At 35.0% G+C, this 21,607-nt stretch overlaps 3 protein-coding genes across 7 annotated transcripts; 1 reads left to right on the forward strand and 2 right to left on the reverse strand.

Moving 5' to 3' along the window:
- Positions 1-867: 867 nt before the first annotated feature.
- On the reverse strand, positions 868-3,850 carry LOC137812379 (ras-related protein Rab11A). Its single transcript, XM_068614326.1, has 2 exons — positions 3,254-3,850; positions 868-1,493 (listed from the first exon to the last, which is right to left on the reverse strand). The coding sequence occupies exons 1-2, from the start codon at positions 3,493-3,495 to the stop codon at positions 1,046-1,048; spliced, it is 690 nt and encodes a 229-aa protein (XP_068470427.1). The 5' UTR covers positions 3,496-3,850; the 3' UTR covers positions 868-1,045.
- A 1,978-nt stretch (positions 3,851-5,828) lies between these two features.
- Positions 5,829-11,504, forward strand: LOC137812380 (polyadenylate-binding protein 2-like). 4 transcript variants are annotated; one of them, XM_068614329.1, is made up of 6 exons: positions 5,849-6,239; positions 6,979-7,049; positions 8,975-9,400; positions 10,605-10,796; positions 10,911-11,038; positions 11,136-11,504. In XM_068614329.1, exons 3-6 carry the CDS (start codon positions 9,344-9,346, stop codon positions 11,182-11,184), a joined length of 426 nt encoding a protein of 141 aa, XP_068470430.1. In that variant the 5' UTR covers positions 5,849-6,239; positions 6,979-7,049; positions 8,975-9,343; the 3' UTR covers positions 11,185-11,504. The 4 variants fall into 4 exon arrangements, with proteins under 4 accessions (XP_068470428.1, XP_068470430.1, XP_068470429.1 ...); XM_068614330.1 differs by having other exon boundaries at positions 5,952-6,227; XM_068614327.1 differs by lacking the exon at positions 8,975-9,400 and having other exon boundaries at positions 5,829-6,239.
- Positions 11,505-14,962: 3,458 nt separating this feature from the next.
- LOC137812381 (2,3-bisphosphoglycerate-dependent phosphoglycerate mutase 1-like) lies at positions 14,963-18,952 on the reverse strand. 2 transcript variants are annotated; one of them, XM_068614331.1, is made up of 9 exons: positions 18,807-18,952; positions 18,475-18,692; positions 18,053-18,276; positions 17,625-17,743; positions 17,367-17,523; positions 17,134-17,235; positions 16,906-17,025; positions 15,347-15,417; positions 14,963-15,238 (listed from the first exon to the last, which is right to left on the reverse strand). In XM_068614331.1, exons 2-8 carry the CDS (start codon positions 18,689-18,691, stop codon positions 15,373-15,375), a joined length of 984 nt encoding a protein of 327 aa, XP_068470432.1. In that variant the 5' UTR covers position 18,692; positions 18,807-18,952; the 3' UTR covers positions 14,963-15,238; positions 15,347-15,372. The 2 variants fall into 2 exon arrangements, with proteins under 2 accessions (XP_068470432.1, XP_068470433.1); XM_068614332.1 differs by lacking the exon at positions 15,347-15,417 and having other exon boundaries at positions 18,807-18,946.
- Positions 18,953-21,607: the final 2,655 nt, after the last annotated feature.

The raw sequence follows: 21,607 nt of genomic DNA on the forward strand, positions 1-21,607 counted from the left end.
AAAAAAAGATTGTTTTGATCCTCATAAATTAACTTTTTTATAATTTATGAAATTTACCATTTTGATCAAATATAAATTGTCATATAATAGTATTGTTAACTTGTAATAGTTATTTATAGTCATTTTTTAATTGATTTAGTTGTAGTTTTTTTACCAAAGATGTAAAAGTTAAAATGATCTATATTGGTTAATGATTCTATATATAGAGAGATACCAATTCTCTGTTATTATTTTGAAATGATGTGACAACCCATTTAATTGCATGTCACGATATTAATAAATGAATAATAAAGAACAAAATTAAATTCATTGTATTTAGTGAATGATCAAACATATTAATTCTGATTTAAATTATATGACTACATATTTTACTGTAATAACTGCAATTTTTAGAAGCAATCACCCTTTATATTTATTCATACAAAAACGACTTCAGACAGATAAAGCAGCTACAAAAGCTATGCCTGTCAATCGAGTAGGTGATTTTGGATTAGCTCCTGGAATTCCGGGTCGTTTTTAATATCATTTTAAACAAATCAATGTTTTTCAACTTCAATTCCTTGACATTTAATTTATCAAAATCTAAAATTGATAAACCCATTGTCTGCACACACATGTCTCAAGATCGTTAATATTATGATTAGCACATCGCTAAGTCAATATTCTGTAGCTCTGTCGTAATCATCTAACACACTTGATAACGTTGGTCCTGAATTTATGAAGGAACCTTGTACGCAAGTTCATGATCGCTTTGCAGTGCAGCCATGTCAAACTATAAAAGCAAGAATGATGACATCGTTAAATGCCATAACATTCCAACTCCAACCAATTTACCTACAAAAATCACGTATATATCGAACCAAAAACTTATACAAAGAAAAAACAAAACAGCAGTTTATATTTACTCCATTTTAGTGGTTTAGTCGGCAACCCAAACAGATTAAATTTAAATGTACAAAAAGCAATTAGCCAAACCTTTAAAATTTGGTAACAAGAAACGAAACAACCATGAGATACACTAAATATAAACTAATTATAAATAAAGTCAAGATGCTTGACAACACATATTCCTCTTAGCAGGAAGTTCCTGTGCAGGGCCTGGAACGATAATCTTCTGGCCAGACAAAGATGCGGAGTTCCCATTTCCCTGATTTTCATCAGCAGTTAGATTCTTCTTGTTGACAATGTTGTATATTTCTGTCAAGACAGTTACAAAGGCTGTTTCAACATTAGTTGCTTCTAGTGCTGAGGTCTCTAGGAAAAACAACCCTTCTTTCTCAGCAAATTCTTTTGCATCCTCGGTGGGTACATCACGCTGGTTCTCAAGATCACATTTGTTTCCTATGAGGATGATGACTATATTCTTGTCAGCATGGTTGCGCAGTTCTTCTAACCAGCGGGGTATGTGATCAAAGGTTTGGCGTTTAGTGATATCATAAACCAACATTGCCCCCACAGCACCCCTGTAGTATGCACTTGTAACTGCTCTGTACCTGTATCATAAACCATTGATATATAAGGGTAAACTGAAATTTGATGTACTTTGTAAGTCAATCATTCGAACCAATAAATACATAACACTAATAAATGAGGAGAAAAAACACTAAATAGATATAATTTCCATGCAAGAAAATATATCTCTATTCTACACGGTTCATAACAAATAAGTCAGAAACATGAAAACATGTCCAAACTAATTATGTTGGTATGTACAATTTATAGTGTGAAAAAATTATGCAATACGATACCCAAAGCACTCTTCACATATGAAGCATGTGCATCGACTGTCCATGGATTGTCTGTCACAGGTTCTTCTGTGTTTATATCTGTGCTAGATATCAAGATTTTAAAACTGAGGTTTGGTGTAGTCCATATTGGAAAAATCAGTTGTTATTTTAAGAGCTCAATAAAAGGAGAATATTGACATCTAGTTGACTAGTTGAGAATGGGAAATATGACGAGATTCTATTTCTCTGCCTTAACAATGTAAACAAACTTATTCCTCTAAACTCTGTTAAACATGATATCGTATTACATTAAACTTATGCAATAATTCATGCACTACAATAACTTCATTCAGTTGGAATCTCCTCCGATAATAATATCAAATGTGTTCCAAATTCGGAATTCATTTTCCTTTAGAAAAATTGTTGTCACATAGTTTGAGAATATAGAATGTTATATATCGAGTAGGAAGAAAGTCAACATCTTTATGAAACGAACAATTAATCAAAAGGCATCAATATCAATTCCGGTGAAGTTGATCCATAAATTTATCAATACTTAGACAATAGCAGCTAAGATTTACCAGAATGAAGAAACACAAAAGCAGCAATGAGAAATGCAGACTTAAATCTAATGGGATTATATATAGCTTTGAGTTTTGCTTAATAACTACATCATTAACAAAATAAATGATGCAAGACAATGGCATTGTAACCATAAACTCGTTCCACAGCAGTTTCTCACGAAAAAAAAAAAACGTTGCAAACTTAAAAAAAAAACTCACTTGGGTAATTGACAAAATCCCCACGATTTCGGTAACCAAGAAGAGCACAGCCATAATTAAAATCATCAACACACATAACTGATTCTAATTCACAGCCAAGATTGTAAAATGGGTCCGCAATCATAACTCTAGCCACAAAATCAAGATTTCAGGTCTTTGCAACATATCACAATATTTGTCCACAACTTTTGACTGTATCAACGACAGTCGCGACCACACCGCAGCCATGATTGTAACCATAATTACAATCTGAATATCAAGGCTCTCCGGACATGAGTTAGACTAACATACCTAGAACTCGAAACTACCGGTTTAACTGATACCGTTTCACACGAGTTGATACACACGTTCGATGATATTTTATATTTTAATATAATTACCTAAATTGAAAATTAAGAAACACTGTTTTCTTGATCCTTAACGGAAATCACGGAGACAAGTGATGTCAAGTGTTCGTCCAACACAAATTCGTGCGAATTAGCAATTTTCCTTGTTTCGTGGTAAAATCCCGAAACTAAACCTAGCACATGCTGTTGAATAGCGCGTGTTATTTGTTTCGCTGCTTCAGTCGCGAATCCAGAACGTGATAGTGATGATAAGGTTAGTTAGGAGAGGATCGCTGGCGGCGGCGATGAGATCACGCGCGAAACGAGGCGGTGGCGCGGATAACAGATTGAAAGCGAAGCTAAGAGTGAAGAAAATATGGAAAAGGAAAAGAGGTAGTTGGAAGAGAAGTTAGAGTACCGTTCTTGGCCCGCAGTGTCCCAGATCTGAGCCTTAACGGTCTTGTGATCGATGAGCAAAGTGCGCGTCTGAAATTCAACACCGATGGTGGACTTTGAGTCCAAGCTGAACTCGTTCCTCGCAAACCTGGCTAGAATCTGCGACTTCCCGACCGCAGAGTCACCAATCAGCACCACCTTGAAGACGTAGTCTATCCTCTGGTTGGCGTCCCCATAGCCTCCTCCTGCACCTGCACCTGCCATTTCCACTCTCTTTCTCACCGTTTCTTTCCCTTTCAGCTTAAAACTCAAAATAAAACAAATTAAAGGTGACACTCTTTTTGTGATTGCCTTTTTCTATCAATCAAAGGGAAATGTTGAGGGGTGGGACACGTGTCAGGTGGCACGTGCTGGAATGAGTTGGAAATGAGAAGTTAGTTGGTTTGATTGCATAAAGAGTGTTTGAAGATGAGTGAATCGGTTGTTGAGGACAGCTCTTTCGATTTTACTTTCCACCCATCGCACCACCCTTCTACGCGTTGCGGATTTCTCGCTGCTACTGTCCCTTCACGCAAATGCATACACATTATTTCTTCCACATAAATTAACTTCAATTGTCTCTCAAATAGACCTCAATTTATCAATTATATCTTCATTTTAATGTATCTTTTAAAAGATATTATCAAAATCAACTTACCTATCACTCCATGTTTATTACAATAATTTCGTCTATATATCCTTTTTCTTCAAATCAACCACTTAATATAAAGTGTTTATTAGAATGGGAGACACTTAAGAGCAATTTAGGTTTATGATATAATATTTTGATTGGTTTCTTAGTTTATATATAAATAAAAGACTCAGGCATTATTTTAATAATAGATTTAGAATCATAAAAAATGGAAGTTTCTAAATGGATGTTAGAAATTTATTTTTTATTTTATTTCTAACATTTTTATATTTCTAAACTTTTATTTCTTTACAATAAAATAGACTCTAATTCGGATTATGTCAAATTAAGATCTTTAGAAATTGGAGGAGTATAGTTTGATTTGAATTAATTAAAGTTTTAATTTGGTAAGCATAATTAGTTTTACTTGAATTTTATTTCTTATTTTCTTTTGTCTCTTAAGTGGATGGTTGAAGGAAAAATGTTATCGATATATAATTGACTTTATAGAGATTTATTGTTGAAATTGCAAGAAGGATTAGAAGGGGATTGTTGATTAAAGAATGCTTCAATTTATGTAATAATATTACATCTCTACAATCTACAATGTAATAATTAATCTAATATATAGAATATGTAGATGTTATAAAATATATGGGATTTGAAGATATGTGAACTACATAAATTATTTTATGGGTTAAGAGGAACAAGTCTCACTAACACCTCACACAATTTGTGCAGAGTAACTATTCTACTATTAATTTCAACTTGTAAAATACAATGGTTAGGCCTCCTATTTATAGGGGAATGAGCATTCCAAAACAAGCAAAGAGGATAGGATGAGAAAATGGGAAAAAATGACTGTTTTAGGATTTGACTAAGTCAAACTCGCATCATAAGTTTGTCCTCATAGAAACTAAGTCAAAACTCTTTCAAAAAGGATTAGGAACAAGTTAAAATGTTAACTATACCCCTATTATGCTAAAGACACCTTATTCTAGCATATTTTTGCTATTTGGACCTAAAAGTGAGCTCAAAATTATTTACAACATATTCTATCTCTTATGAAAACCAAAAGAAAGAACAATTAGTGCTCTGATTTATGTCCATCTCCTCTTGTCGGATCCATGAGATCCTTGGTGGGATCTTAAATGGTTTGTTGAGATAACTGCTCACCATGTGCTTTGGTCATCTTCATAAATACTTGGTTTGTATCAATTTACACTCATCATCATACATCGTTCAAGCAACATGAAATTGCTTAAGTGGTGAGATATAACTCAAAGAAAGATTTGTAACTTATACAAGAGAAAAACTAAGATGATTTTATCTTTTTTAAAAACATATCATTTAAATATTATATAAAACACTCGAACAATATAGCTAAAAAGTATAGGAGATGAAATTTTGCTAAAAGTATAAGAGATGAAATCTTTAAGCCTCTTCATATTAATTTTATTTAAAAAAAAAACATGCCTAATTTTTTTCAATAACTACTAACTAATTTATATATATATATATATATATTAAGTTTTATTTTCAATAACTAGTCACTAATTTTTAATGTAAAAGATAACATACTTTGTATCTCTTTATTCTATTAATTAATTAGATATTCTAAATAAATTTCCCCTTCACATACACAATCTATCTATGCTATTCTAATTATGTGAATTATCTTATGGTTTATGTGTAGTATGCTTGATATTTTTTATAACTTACATCTTTAATTTGAATCTTTAAAAGATTTTCTTAAAATATATCAATAAATAAAATCAACCTCACATAACAAACAAATTTTTTATTATACAGAATATTTATTTTTTATTACAGATATATACTTATAATATCATATATTTGAATATACTATATATTCTGATTTAATTATATGAAAATAAAAATTTATTGTAAGTGCTAAAATCGTAGTAAAAATACCACTCTAAACTCGTCCAGGCGGTAACACAACACAGTGCTCTCGTGTAATTTCCCAAATCAAACACGTAGAATGTATAAGAATTATAAATAATAATCAAGAAGAACCCTAGTTTTCATTCCAACAATCGTGTTGTTGGCAGGGAGGTGTAGGGTAGATAAAAGGCTTTGTTGCGTTGGGTTTTGTAGAATCGGGAGATGGAGGAGGAAGAGCATGAGGTGTACGGAGGAGAGATTCCCGACGAGGGTGAGATGGAAGGGGATGTTGACATGTCCGCCGCCGATGATGACGCTGCCGTCAAGGAGCTAGACGAGATGAAGCGCCGATTGAAGGAGATGGAAGAGGAAGCCGCAGCGCTTCGCGAGATGCAAGCTAAGGTCGAGAAGGAAATTGGTAGCGTTCAAGGTTTTTCATTACATCTTTTCATTATCCTTAGTTCAATTCATCAATTTTATCTTATCATCTTTTGGTTAGTCACTATTCATTTTTATTTCGAACTGATCCTCGAGTTTTCTCATCTTGCTGTTATCGGATCTTCTTCAAATCTTGTTGTCGGTTTGATCGCTTGAGAGTACTTTCGTTATCATCTTTATGCGATTCTTTCTTTTTGTGGAACGTTAACTCTTCTGTTAAAATTAAAAGAATGCGATTATTGATAAAACCTAAAACTTACCAGAACCTGAACAATAACCTCTTCAATCTCATCTATCATTATTGTTCATAAAACCTAAAACTCACCAGGTTTTCAGTAAATTTGATGTATTGATACAACCTAAAAACACCAGAGCTTGAATAAAAATCTCTTAAAACTCGTATTCGAGATCAAAGTTTCAAATTCGAGTAGCGGACCATAGCAGTTATGCCGCAATGTGCTATACCACTATACTGTTTTTTTGCAGTTGTCCCCCACTTCACTATTTGCCATTGCTAACTATGATTAATTCTTAGTTTCTAGTCAAGGTAATTTTATTTGAATTATTCTTATTTGTATACTTCCTTGACTGCGGTTAAAATTTTGGTAAAACACAATGCCTTTTGCTGAACTATATTTTGTGAAATCTATTGTTTTTACCAAATCGTGTGACTACTATCTAAAGACAGTTCCCATCATTTTTTAAACTTCAAGACTGAATACTTTTTGCAGATCCTGTTAATGCAGCTGCTTCTCAGGCAAACAAGGAGGAGGCAGATTCTCGGTCTGTTTTTGTCGGCAATGTATGAATTACATCCTATCCTTTTTTTTATTATCACTAGTTTTTCAATTTGAATCATGATTTCCCTTCTCTGCCTTTTTATGTGTAAGTTTGCATCCATCCGTCTACTCTTTTTAGTTGGGTACAAAATCGTTTTCCTAATCAACTAAATGACAGGACCTGATTTGGTTAATACGAACTATATTGAGTATTTATTAGTCCTATTTAACTCAAGTTGAGTATGTTGAAACAGTCCGACTGGATTGATTAGATAACCTAAAACCAAAAACTGATCTACCAAATTGTTAGGTCCAGCCTTTGAACTGATAGCTTACATATTAGCTATTAAACCACCTAACCAAGTATGAATCGGTCAGAAAAATTGCAAGAACCATTTACATTTTACCTATAACTGGTCTGTGGTCTTTATGCATTGCTGTAAAATAATATTAGTTTATTTAGACACACACATAGAGACATGGTGTTTGTGAGTGGTTTAATTTCCCCATCCTGTTTTATGAGTCTTCTACTGTCAAAAATATCTTAATCCTACGTTATTTGGTGCAATATAATATTCAATACACTCTTGATGGGTTCTGTAACCAAGTTTCACAATTGTGAAACACTTTTCGTAATCGGGAAATTGTAATTTGCAATAACTTAACTTTCAGTTTGTTATTTATTCACTTATCATTCCAAACTTGATTATAAATGTTCCACTTTAATTGTAAAATTAATTATTTTAATCAGATCAATTAAGACAACGTGGCACACCAGGGCAGTGGTTATAATCTTTTAATTTTGATAGAATAATTTATCTTGGTTATACAACTTAAACATGTTTAGATTGGTCAAGTAGTCTGTCCTAAAATGTTGTTTTTACTTATTGGCATTGATTACCTAGATATAGCCTTTTCTTATCAGCTAGGAGATAACACATCTCTTAAGCTCTTTTTATCAAATTTTCAGTCTCAAGTAATTTGAACTAAAAGTACATAGCGGTCATCTAAGTAAATAATATGATGTTTTTTATATCAAATTTATAATTTCCAATTTTAGATGTGGATGTGGTACACTAGGTATTACTCGTATGTAAGGGTTACTTTAAATGTCATGCCAATGTGAAATTGTGGAGATGATTATACTTGGCAATGGCATTATGTTTCAGTTTCTTTGTGCCTAGAGTCCCGCTCTATTGTGTATTATGCATATCAATTATACATGGATTACATATTTGATATTTCATGCAATCTAGGAGTGAATAGTATTATCATCCATTAACTGTTTAAGTTGGATAGATATTTCATCTTGGTGCTTTTTCCATAGACCAGTGATAGGGCTCATAAATTTGGATCTAGTTGTCTGTGATACAAGGAAAAAGTAGTGAAAAACATGCAAGAGATCTTAGTAATTGGAGTCTGTCATCCAAATCCACTAGAAAATAAAATAAGTCTATCAAATATGAAATTTGAGTTTCATTGAGTAGTTTCTTTAGAGCTTCCTGAAACATTTTTTTTCCCATTCTTAATGTTTTATTGCCAATGCTATGTTGAAATTAGCCGTGATCTATGAAAGATTTCATATAAAGTATTTAGCAAACCTTCACCTTCATGTAGTTATTTTCATCGGACTGTCCTTTTTGATTGACATTTGATAATTCTAAAATTTTAAACTTCTTGCCCTTGTTTATCACTAGGGATAACATAAGTGTCCTGACTTAGGCTATCTATTAATTTGGCCTGGTTTTGAAGCATTCTGTAATTCTTTTAGTTCTTTCAATAGAAACTTTTGTTGAATGGGTCTTGCACTGAATTCTAGATGTTTCTTTCATTTTGCATTGTATTCTTTTATTATGATATATTTGAAAATGCATATTCTTTTTGTTTTGGAGTGAATACTGTTAATATTCGGAGACAGGGTTTGACTTTTGTCTGACTATGATCGCAGGGTCATTCTTATTACTCAGGTTCTATAATTAGCGCTGGGATGCATTGTATGTTTTGTGTGTGGGACAATGTGATTGGTGTCTCTTAGGGTTGTTCTAGAGGGAAAAAAGAAAGTATATTATGCTTATGAAATTTAATAAGATGCATGAAGGAAAACAAAGACAAAAGATTGAGGAGGAAAAAACTAAGTTTCTGAAAAGAAAAAGGGAAAAAAGATGAAAAAAAACATTATACAGAAAGAAAAGTAGATCAAGTTGAGAAAAAAGAAGAAATGAGTAAATAGAAGAGGAAAAAAAATATGTTGAGGAAAATATTAGTGGCATTTCATGGATGGATGAAACTGGTACAGCTGGAGTAGAATGTGTTAAAGATGCATCAACTTCACTCCTGGAGGAGACAGCTTGTGGTTCTTTTGGAAGAACATTCTGTAAGTGCTGGGCTTGCAATCCTAGTCTTAGAGCCCTATTGTTGATTGCCGTGAGGTCTGTAGTACCTTTGTTGTGTTCCATTTGGTCAGCATGCCCATTGGCATGCAGCTTGCCTGCTGTCTTTTTTATCTCATATATTTTTTTCATCACTGTAAAATTAGACCAACTGGTATTTAGGTATTTTCTTTCTCATTTCAAGTGTTTTCAAAAATCATTGAGTTTCAAGTGAATAATTATTTTGCATTCTTTTTCCCTCTCTTCTATACCATCTTGCAAAATTATAATAGTGAAATTTTTACAGAAAAAGTTAGAATTATGACCAATATGTTTAGGCTTTTCTTGTACATCCTTTACTGGTGATGCATTACTTCCTTGGCCATTCTTGGGAGTAACTTGTATACCAGAAAAAAGGGTTTATTGTAAATGGCTATAAGGAGGCTGAAACCAAGGAGTAGAAGGAAAGGGTTTTATCGTAAGTTTGAGAAGAGCCTGTAAAATGACTCTGGACATAAATTAAAGTTACATAAATAGGGTGCATAGCTTGGTAAGGTTTTGTGTTTTGGACGTCCTGTTGATAGGAATGGGTGGTTTATAGAGTTAGAAATGTTGAAATTCTTCTGACGTTTAAGGAGTTGGGAAGATGCTTGTCTCTGCATGTTGCAGTTATAAATAATAATTGTTTGAGATCTAAGAGGGTGGCCGATTAGATTGAAAGGTTTACGAAGTAAGAACTGGTGAATTCTTCTGTTGTTTGAGGAGTTGGTAAATACATATTTCTGTTGATGAGTTGCACTGACGTTTGTCTTAGTCAGAGGGTGATCTGTCAACCATTCTTTTGAAGAGGTATAATGTTAGAGACAAAAATAGTAATGTAAAGATTTCAATAGAAAAGGTAATAATGCGGAGATAGAATTGAAGGAAAAATTATGCTCCAGAGTTTCTTAAATGAATTGTCCTTTGTAATTTATGCAATTCCAAGTTAAATAGATCATAATTAAGTTATGAACTTTTATATTTTTTTCAGTTTTTCTAAGTGTAATATTATAATTTTTTACTGGAACAATGTTATCATATATATGATGTAATGATGTAAATCGGGAATCTAGTTTCTTTTTTATGATACTGATTCAAGTGTAAGCCCCTTTTTGATTAACATGATATTACCGACATCAAAATCCCTTGAAATTGATTTGGGTGGTGCAGGTTGATTATGCATGCACACCAGAAGAAGTTCAGCAACACTTTCAATCCTGTGGTACTGTTAACAGGGTCACTATCCTGACAGACAAGTTTGGCCAGCCTAAAGGTTTCGCTTATGTGGAATTTGTTGAAGTTGAAGCTGTTCAAGAGGCTATCCTCTTGAATGAATCTGAACTGCATGGCCGGCAACTGAAGGTACGCTGTGTCCATTGAGTTATTATTTGAACTAGGATACTATTGTTTCAATCAGCCAATATATTATTAATTTAATTTAGTAGCATTTAATCATTTGGATACTTGTATTTATAGGTTTTGCCTAAGAGGACCAATGTCCCTGGAATGAAACAACATCGACCTAGACGGTTTAATCCTTACATGGCATATGGCTTCAGGAGGCCATATACTCCTCCTTACTTTTTCTCCCCTTATGGATATGGGTATGTTGCACCCCACATCTCAATTTGCATATATGGTGTGAGCAAAGTTTTGCTTGATGTTTTTATTTTTATTTCACTTACATCAAATATCCTGCAGGAAGGTTCCTAGGTTTAGGAGGCCAAATCGTTACATGCCGTACTACTAGAAGTATCATATGGAATGGGTTAAAATATGAAGATGGTGCCTCCTGGAGCAATAATTTTTTTATTTGGGCATTGACACTGTCTTCGTTCAGTATTATCTACTCTGCGATGGATTGTCCATTTGTCTTAGTCTTAGGATGCTTGAACTTTTACTTTTCTTGCCTAGTTATTGGAAGATGGCTTACAATTGCCATTGAGTATTATATTATGTTAGTGATTTTTCTTTCAGTCTTTTAGTTTGTACTAACCAAAGACCTTTGGTAAACTTACCCTCTTCTGTCCGGTCGCACTGAAATTGGATCAAATCACTAATTTAAATTTATGTCATCGTATTATAATTCTAATATGTCATCGTATTATAATTCTAATATGTGGGGGTGGTCATGCATTGGATTTTTCATCAAATCCAAATAAATGGTTTGAATTTAAAATTCAAATAAATGGATTAGAAAAGATCAAATTTATTTGGATTTTTCTAAAATCTATTTAAAGTGGATTAAATCCACTTTTTTAATTAGAGTAAATCTACTTTCTCAAATACATTAAATTCATTTTGATATCTTGGATCGATGCGGACTAACTCGGCTCAACACTGACCCAGGCTCGGACCACTCGACATCTTGAGCCCAAACAACTCGACATCGGTTTGGTCTCGAATGACTCGACATCGGCCCAGGCCTAGACGACTCAAAATTGGCTCGGGTTTGGACGATCTGGACAACTCGACATCAGCCCAAGAACGGACGACTCGACATCAGGTCCGGGACCGGACAACTCAACATCAGCCTGGCCTGTACGACTCGACATCAGGTCCGGGACCGGACAACTCAACATCAGCCTGGCCTGTACGACTCAACATCGGTACGGGTCCGTACAACTCGACATCGGCCCATGCCCGTATGAATCAAGGCCCGCACGACTCTACATGGACCTGGGCTCACACGACTGGACATCAGTCTTGGTCTGCTCGACATGACAACGACACGGGCCTGCTCGACTCGACATCGGCCCGGGCCCGTACGACTTGACATGGGACCGAGCCCGCACGACTCCAGATCGGCCCAGGCTCGTACGACTCAACATCGCTCCGGACCCATACGACTCAACATCGGCCCGGGCCTGCACCACGCGACATCAGGTCGGGCCTGCACGACTCGACATCAGTCTTGGTCCGCTCGGCGTGACAACGGCCCGAACCTGCTCTTCTCGACACCAGGCCCAGACGACCTAAAATTGGTCCAAGCCCGAACGATGGACATCGGCTCGGGTCTGGACGACTCATCAGCCTAGGCACGAACAACTCGACATTGATCCGTGCCCGGACAGATAGACATCAGGCCCTGGACCGGACAACTCGACATAAGTCTGGGCCCGCACGACTCCAGATCGGCCCATGAGACATCGACTCGGACCCATAAGACTCGACATCGGCCCGGGCCTGCACAACACCACATTGGCCCGGGCCCACACGACTCTACATTGGCTCGGGCTCGCACGACTCGACATCAGTCTTGGTTCGCTCGATGTGACAACGGCCCGGGCCCGCTCAACTCGACATTGACCCGGGCCCGTTCAGCTCAGTATCGACCTTGGCCCGCTTAGCTTGAAATAGCCAACGGCCCGGACGACTCGACATCGGCTCAGGCTCGGACACTGGACAACAACCCGGACCCGAACGACTCGACATCGATTCATGCCTGCTCTGCGCAACATCGGTTCGAGCCTGCTCGACTCGACATCTTCCCGGGTCCGCTCGACTCAATATCGGCTTTGGCTTGCTCTGCTCAACATTGGCCCGGGCTTTGACGATCCTGACAACGGCTTGGGTCTGCTTGGTTCGACATCAGCCTTGGCTTGGTCGTCTGGATATCGGCCCGGGCCCGCTCGACTCCATATGGAACTCGAAAGACTCAGTTCGACATGGGCATGAATCGACTCGAGTAGACATTGGCCTGGGCCAACTTGGCTCGATATCGACTCCGAACGACTCGTATCGACTCAATATCGGCCACTCAGCTGGACTTGACCCAGGGTTGACTCAGCTTGACTTTGGTCCGAAACGACTTGGTCGACTTTGATCCATACCGACTCGATTCGACTTGGACCTGAACGACTCAGCTTGATGTGGACTTGGGCCGACTTTGCTCAATCTGGACCCAGACTGTCTTGGCTCTACCTAGATCGGGCCAAGTCAAAATCCAACCCAAAATGCAATTTGGATAATCCAAAAATATATTCAATCCATATCTAATCCATATTCATTTAAATGGATTGGATTTAAAATACAAAAATATGGATTTGAATTTGAATTTGAGATAAATTCATTTAAATAAATTAAAACTAATATGAATTTGGATCATTATGGATTGGATTTTGTAATTTGGATTTTTTGCCCACCTTTTATAATTTATATTTGAATGGCGTTTTGCTGGAGCATTTTGGTATACGATTTATGGCCTGTTACTCTACGGATGTTCATATTAATACGTTTATAAAATTCAACAATAGTTATATTTGATCAGTATAGCAAAATTGAATAGAAATTAAATATAAAATAAAATTAACCATTTCCTTTGGTTAGGGCTATTATTTTTGAAATGGTTCAATATAAATAATGGATTGGATTTTACAAAATTCATTGGATTTTTTATATGATATCAAATTTATTTGGATTTTTTTTAAATCCATTTAAAGTAGATTAAATTCACTTTGTCAATTACATTAAATTCATTTTTATATGACATCTACCTAGGCAAGCCCAGACGATTCAACATCGGCCTAGGTCTGCTCGGTTCGACATTGACCTAGGTTCGCTTGGCTTGTTATCGGTCCGGGACCGCTCGGCTCGACATCGGTCGGACCGCTCGGCTCGACATTGGTCCGAACCGCTCGGTTCAACATCGGCCTAGGACCGGACGACTCGATATCGACTCGAGCCCCGACGACTCGACATCGGCCTGGGCTTGGACAACTCGACATCGGCCCGAGCTTGCTCAGCTCGACATAGGCTTGGGCCCGCTCAATTCGATATAGCTTGAGCCCACTCGACTTTACATTGGCCCAAACTCACTAGAATCAACATCAATCCAAGCCAGCTTAGGTCGACATCAGCCCATGCCCGCTTAACTCAATATTGGTACGGGTTTGCTCGGCTCGACAACGACCCGAGCCCGCTCAACTCGACATCGGTCTAAGCCTGTTCGACTCGAAATCGACTCAGGCCTGCTAGGCTCGACATCAACCCAGACCCAGACGACTCAACATCAACCCGGATCCGAACGACTCAACATTGACTCGGGACCAGACTACTCGACATCAGCTCGAACCTACTCGACTCGACATCTACATGGAAAAATTAACTTAAAATTTAAAATAAACTCAAAGTAATTTAGATTAGTACAACTATTAATTTGATTATATTTAAATGTTTGTGGTTAACATTCCTACCCAACATTATAAAAGAATAAATATTTGAAACTTTTTATAAGTTTTTTTCTTATAATTTATAGTGTCACGTGAGCAAAAGTTAACTAGTTAACTAAATTCGATGAGAATTACGAGAAAGATTTTAATAAATACCTCTTTGGGGCTAGAATTTATGACGAGTCTTTCAGATCCATACAAACCAAAGTCTTAAAACTAGTTATTAGACCTAATCAATAATATTTAGGGTTTTTTAAATACAGACACGAATTGAGTTTTGACTAGTTTAATTTTGTCCTTCAAAACTACTATAACTTGGCCACATAATCCTATAAAACAACAGCATATGAACAATCGTTTCGACAAAATACTTCAATTCATTTATATTGTTCTCATTCCTTTGCATTCATTGCCTATATATGTTCTAAATCATGGCAGCTACTACACCCATAAGTTCGCTCCCGACACAAACAATTTCTAGAGTTACATTACCATTTACTGATCCTGTTTTCACTTTCTCTCTAACCAAAATTTACTGATCCATGTTTTGCCATGCAGTTCACATATTTGAAACTGTCACGGAATGGTCAAACCCCGAAAGCCATCCACCAAAATGAATATCGACAATTATACCTGCAGATATTTACATGAGTATACTCAGTGATCAACATTCAATTTATCAATCAAGCTTATAAGGGGATTCAATATATAGACTAATTGTCATCGAGTATCGTGGCAAACCATTTTGATCTTTCAAAAAAGCACGATCAAGGAGACATTTCATCTAACTGTTGCCTGTGAACAGCTAAACTCTGTACATACAAATGAAAACATACAACATGGCTAGTATCAAATAGGTTCACGAAAAAAAATATCTCAAGTAGTTAAAGACACAATCTGCTAAATATCAAATACGACGAGACAAAAATTTCAGAAAAAATATTATAGTATTCCCTCATATACTTTGAACCCCAAACCAAACGATATTAGCTGTTGATTGGACAAGAACAAAATACCAAAACTAACTGAACCCCAAAGGAAATGGATTATATAATTCTCCATTAGACTATAATCTCTTCAAGACACAACCAGATTCATGGCTATATACCCGATCTCAAGAAACATGCCGGAAAATTGACCAGCAAATAGAAATATTCCAAAGTTTAACACAAACAGTAAACAGAAGCAGCAAAATTTAAGACGAACTGTAAAACATGACATTGCCTACAGCATCTTACAAAATTTCGGACCACCGATATTAAATCAAGACATCACATAAGGCATTAGACTAATCTAGGTTGGCTGGGGGTGATCACCACGAACAATAAAACACTTCATCCATGTATTAAATTCAGCGTCATTCCAAGGAACTCAAACTCAGTTAACACTCCTCTACTTGAACTAGAACCACCCACTAGCTAATCTAGGTGCTTGGTGGTAATGGGAGAGATTGTTCTTTGCCATGTGTGAGCATTCAATGATTTAATTATAATTTTACATTGTTAAGATGCAAAGTTTCAAGCTTCGTTTCAAAAATCACAATTGAAAAAATTGTCAAGGATGGATTGAATGAGGAATGAAATGTCGTTTTTCAATTTTATATTGTGAAAAAGAAATATTGTAGTCGTAACCCATTACTATAAATATACAATTTTGATCCCAAGTTTATTACTTTTGTCCCTCCACACATGCTTTCTAGATCCATCCCTGTTTGTTGTGTGGTGGTGTTGATTTTTTACTTGAACTAGTACATCGAGATCATTTCCACTTCTCAAACAAAAAACAAGCATAAAATGGAGTGACTCGATACTTGTGATGAGTCTTGATAAGATTCCACATAAATAAACAATCATAAAGCAAGTGTCTAGGTAGCAAAGAGAGATGGGAGGCCTTGTGGAGGATTGAACCTCAGATGTCATCAGATAACATCCAAATCTTAAAGGTTTGGTCATTGACAACTATACTATGCGCTCGTTGGCAGATGTTTTGCATTAGCATAGCACATAACTTGGTTCCAATAACTACAGGGGGAAAATAGAACACTAAAAAAACTACAAAATTTGATCATTTACAAGTGACAATTAGCCAACAGGAAAAAGAAAAAAAATCCAAAAGCTGCAACACACTAAGCCACGTGACCCAATCATATGTCACGCATAGAAGCAGATGACTATTTCATGTTTCCTAAATATTACCAACCCTCACATAGCATTGATCCCTCGTTAATTTGAGTAGCATTCCGTGTTAATTTCATCTCACCAATAACACCAGGTAAATAAATACCAGCAAAGGAATCACACCTGAGTGTATGCATAAACACCATCTTCTGTAGGCCCCACAGGACTTCCTCTACTCGTATACTTCCCCTCTGTATATATGTAAAGCAACGGTACACCAGTTGATAACTCTAAACTAATGACCTGTTTGTTCACAGACAAGTAAAGTTCAATCATATTCCTGTTATTTGATACCAAAGAAAATTTTACGTAAATGAGATGGATGCATTCATAAGAACTGCAGGATGCTACCTCTTGAGAGGTTAATCTTTCAAGATACATTATAATGGACCTCAATGAGTTTCCATGAGCAGCAACCATCACGTTCTTTCCTGATTTTAGTTGGGGTTCAACCTACAACACATTATTTTCAGAATCATCTCTCGGAGAAATTTAAAATGTTTCAATCCCCAGCAAGATAGCAAGATCATACAAATCCAATGTTAAACTTTGACATTAAAGAATAAGGAAATCAACACCCTTACAAAATCTTTAAAATACGCAACAGCTCTCTGTGAACACATTTCCAGGCTCTCGCCCTTGGGAGGAGGAATGTCAAAACTCCGACGCCATTTATGCACTTTCTCCTTCCCATATCTTTCTGCAGTCTCCTGTTTATTAAGACCTTGTAACTCCCCATACCTGAAGAAATAGAATAAAGAAGAATTTTAGAATATCCTTCAAAAATTCATTGAACATATCCTATGAACAGAAAACAAAGGCAGGGATTAATAGCTGCATACATTCTTTCATTCAACTCCCAAGCAGTAATAACTGGAATAGATTGCTTGGTAGTTTCTTCGCTGTAAACTTGAGTCCAAGTTGTTGACTGTTCACTCTCATTATGGATGATAATAGGAATCTATACAACAAAGATTAGGTTAAAAAATGCAGCTTCTAAAAATCTTCTACAGGTATCCAAAATACCAGTATTTACTGTTTACTGGCCTTTTTATGTTTAGCATCATTTCTACATAGAACAGATAATACTTTTCCGTACAAAGTAGACCACAAGAAGTGGTTAAAAATAATTGAATTTATTGTTAAACTTATACTGACTGTTTTTGGTCGTAAAACCCCTACTTCTATTTAGCCATAGCATTTTTCAATGTACAGAATCTTCACCAAGCAAAGGAAGAAGCAATCAATCTTTGATAAGTGGCGTCACTACCTTCTTCTGGAGGTGCTGAGTCATTACAAGCATAGCCGTCATCTGTGCTCGAATCAGTGCAGACGTGAAAATCATATCAACTGGTATATGGCTAATCCTCTTACCAGCTTCAATGGCTTCCTCTACACCTCTCACGGTCAACGGCACATCGCAACATCCGGTGAACAAGTTCTTCTCATTCCAGAAAGACTCGCCGTGACGAATCAATATCAAAGCACTCTCAGCTATAAAACAAACAAGGTCACAACACCGTGACATTCGGTCTTAATCAGTGATCAAAACACATAGATTACATTTTGAATATCAAGAATCAATATATGCGGTAATATCAAATTTAGTTCATAGAATTACAAGTCGGTCACTCTCAATTAACTAGAAAAAAAAAGAAAGAAAGAAAGAAACCAAGAAAAATAATTTCTCACTTGATGAGTCGTGGGAAATGGAGAATGGTGTAGGGTCAACGAGAGAGGCGTGAGAAATGGATGCATGAACGTGACGCAATTTATTGCAGCGAGTGTTGCACGCGAAACGCATTGAGAAAAACCTTCCGAAGTTTGTAGAAGATCGAGGCGCGGACGCATCAACGGGCAAGCCGTGAAGTCCCGTAGATTGGCATTTGAAAGTAGCAGCAGCCATCATCCTGAAAGAAGAAAAGACCTATTGATATTTCCACAGCGTGAAGAAAGATCGTGGAAAGAATGAATGATAACAATAATAACAAGGAAACCAAATGCAGAAGAAAGAAGATACTGACAAGGGTGGAGTGAGCGAAAATTTAGAAGTGGGGTTTGCAAAAAGAAGAAGACAAGAAATTTATAGTGTGTAGTGAGATTTGAGAATGACCCCAAAACAGAATGACAGAAGAAGACCGAGCGAGGGTTGCTGGGAAAACAGTACGACGCCGTTCCGTGTTGACAATGAGCGACCAAGAAGAAATAAAAGAATCCCGCACTTTTTACTTTTTAACAAACTATTTTAAAGTTAAATTCCAGTTTTTTTTTATTTTTTAATTCAGATTTTTGTTGTTAAAGTAGTTTTGAGGATTTGGGTTCTTTTATTTATTGAGGAAAGGTGCAGTTTAATAAATTCTAATAATTTATTGTGTTTATTGTTAATTATGTATTAAAATAAAAGTTAACTAAAAATATTAAAACATGTGAAACATATATGCTTAATTTAGTGATAAACATGGATGTTTATATATTCATAAAATGGTTTATCTTTAATGATTAGCTATTTTAAAAAATTACACTAAGTAAATACATGAGAGGACTGGACAAACAGAGGACTTAATTTAATTATGACCAAAAAAATAGATATATTAGGTGAAGAAAATTATTCAGGTGAAGAAAATTATTCAGCAATATTAGGAGGGATTGAAAACAATAACAATACAAGTTAAATGTTGAGAGCGAGAAAAATTATATAAAGAAAACATTTTACATGAGGTTGTATCAAATTTTACTTAATTGGTTCTGTGAAGTTAAGATATAATTAAATTTTACTATTTTAAAATTATAGAAGAGTTATTAATAGTTTATTTTAGTTGAGATGAGTTTATCATGTTATTTGTTATAAAATCATTGTTGATTTTTATGCTCGACGTTCTTGGTAAGACATGAGTGGTCTATTGAATATCTTACATCAATTAAATATATATAACAAAAATTATAATATATAAATATGTGCAAATCTACCTTACAAAACCGATTTTGTGAGATAAAGTTATACTTAAATTTAACTACTCTAATACATCAAGTGTTATATAATATGTACTAGAAATTACAATGTACTTGTATAAACTAAAAGAGATTTAGATAGTACCTGGAACTGAAACTGGCAGTAACAATTGTTGTTGATGTCTCAGTCGCTCTTCCTTACTCTTCTCGTACTCTCATTCTCTGGTGCTCGATCACTCCTAATTACTTTTCTCGTACTCCTTCTCTGGTAGTTAGTCTTTCATCCTTACTCTTCTCGTACTCATTCTCTGGTATTCGGTCGTTCCTCCTTGGTACTCAGTTGGGAGTTAACCTTTAAAAGGTTCTCCGACAATCAAGTAAGTATTAAGAGTGTATGATGTAATTGATCAAAGTGTACCTTACTCCTTCGTAGAAGGGTTATTTATAGTGTCTAGTAATGGGTCATTTGATTCATGGGTTGTATCTGACGCATATCTTCAATAAATCAGTGTTAACTGATTTTTCGAGTGTCACCATATTTGGCTGGCATTGCTCGGATTTGTAGGAAGGTTATCTTGATTTATAAGATCTTTTCTTACTTGTCATTTATTTGTCAATTTGTTCTTTATTGTGGTTGATCACCCGGTTGATTGATGTCAAGTGACATGACTCATTCAGTTTGTAATGTGGTTGATAACTTGGTCGGTCAGTCAATGATGCCAAGTGACATGGCTCATTTGGCCCTTCACCGGATCGATTAGTCAATGATGTCGAATGACTTGTCTCGTTCAACCATACAATTACGACCAATACATACAATAAGGATAAAAATCTTTTTATAAAATAAAAAATGATTATTCATCTTCTTAAATATAACCTCTTGTATATATTGTAATTAGATAAGATATCTTATTAAGGTAAAGGTAAAGTGTGATAAAACACCAAGAAAATTTACTATTATATATTGGTATTACCTACAAATTTTGATTATAGATACATATATTATTTACGAATTAGATATGAATAAAATTCGTACGTATTTTTTCATGTGAAACGTAAAACTAATACAAATAAATATTACCTACGATTTTTTAACTACGAAATTGTACTGACGGATATTATTTTTAAATTATCCATAAATAATTACATATAATTTAAATTCATATAAAATTATGTACTAAAAAAATTCGTAAATAATCACATTAGTTTAAGAATTATTAATATTATTAATTATTATTAATAATATTATTAATATATTGTTCCTATTAGTAATAATAAAAATAATCACAAAAATAATTATAATAATAATACTAGTACTACTAATTATTATTATAATAGTAATACTAATACTTATTATAAAAATAACAATAATGATAATATAATCAAAATATTTATATAGTATAGTGGTTAAAAAAATTATGCGTAAAAGATCACTCATCCGATAACAAATAATTTTAATAAAAATTAAAAAAAATCACAAAAAGTTCATGCTCAATTAGGAACTGAAATAATGTCCAAATCTCACTTTTACATTATTTGAAATTGAAATTTCATCATGTCATCAAATTAACGCCTTATACTACTCTTGATTAAAAGTAGGAACATTTGTTGCACTTTACCTAACAAAATATACATAATCATTTTTTACTTCAATACATACCATCACTACTATGTGTAGAATCCCTTCTAATTTCATATTAGATGGAAACCCATATTTTCTATAACATACGTGTATTGTGTGGAACGATTTGTCATAGAAAATATAGATCATGCTATTATACCAAGTCTTTTTTCTTTTGTATATATATTTTTTTTCAATCAAATTAATTATTACTTGATTTTCTTAAGTGTTTGGTTCTAAGTCACTTTACCTTTC

The sequence above is a fragment of the Phaseolus vulgaris genome, chromosome 2 (genome assembly GCF_000499845.2).
Source record: "Phaseolus vulgaris cultivar G19833 chromosome 2, P. vulgaris v2.0, whole genome shotgun sequence".
NCBI lineage: Eukaryota > Viridiplantae > Streptophyta > Magnoliopsida > Fabales > Fabaceae > Phaseolus > Phaseolus vulgaris.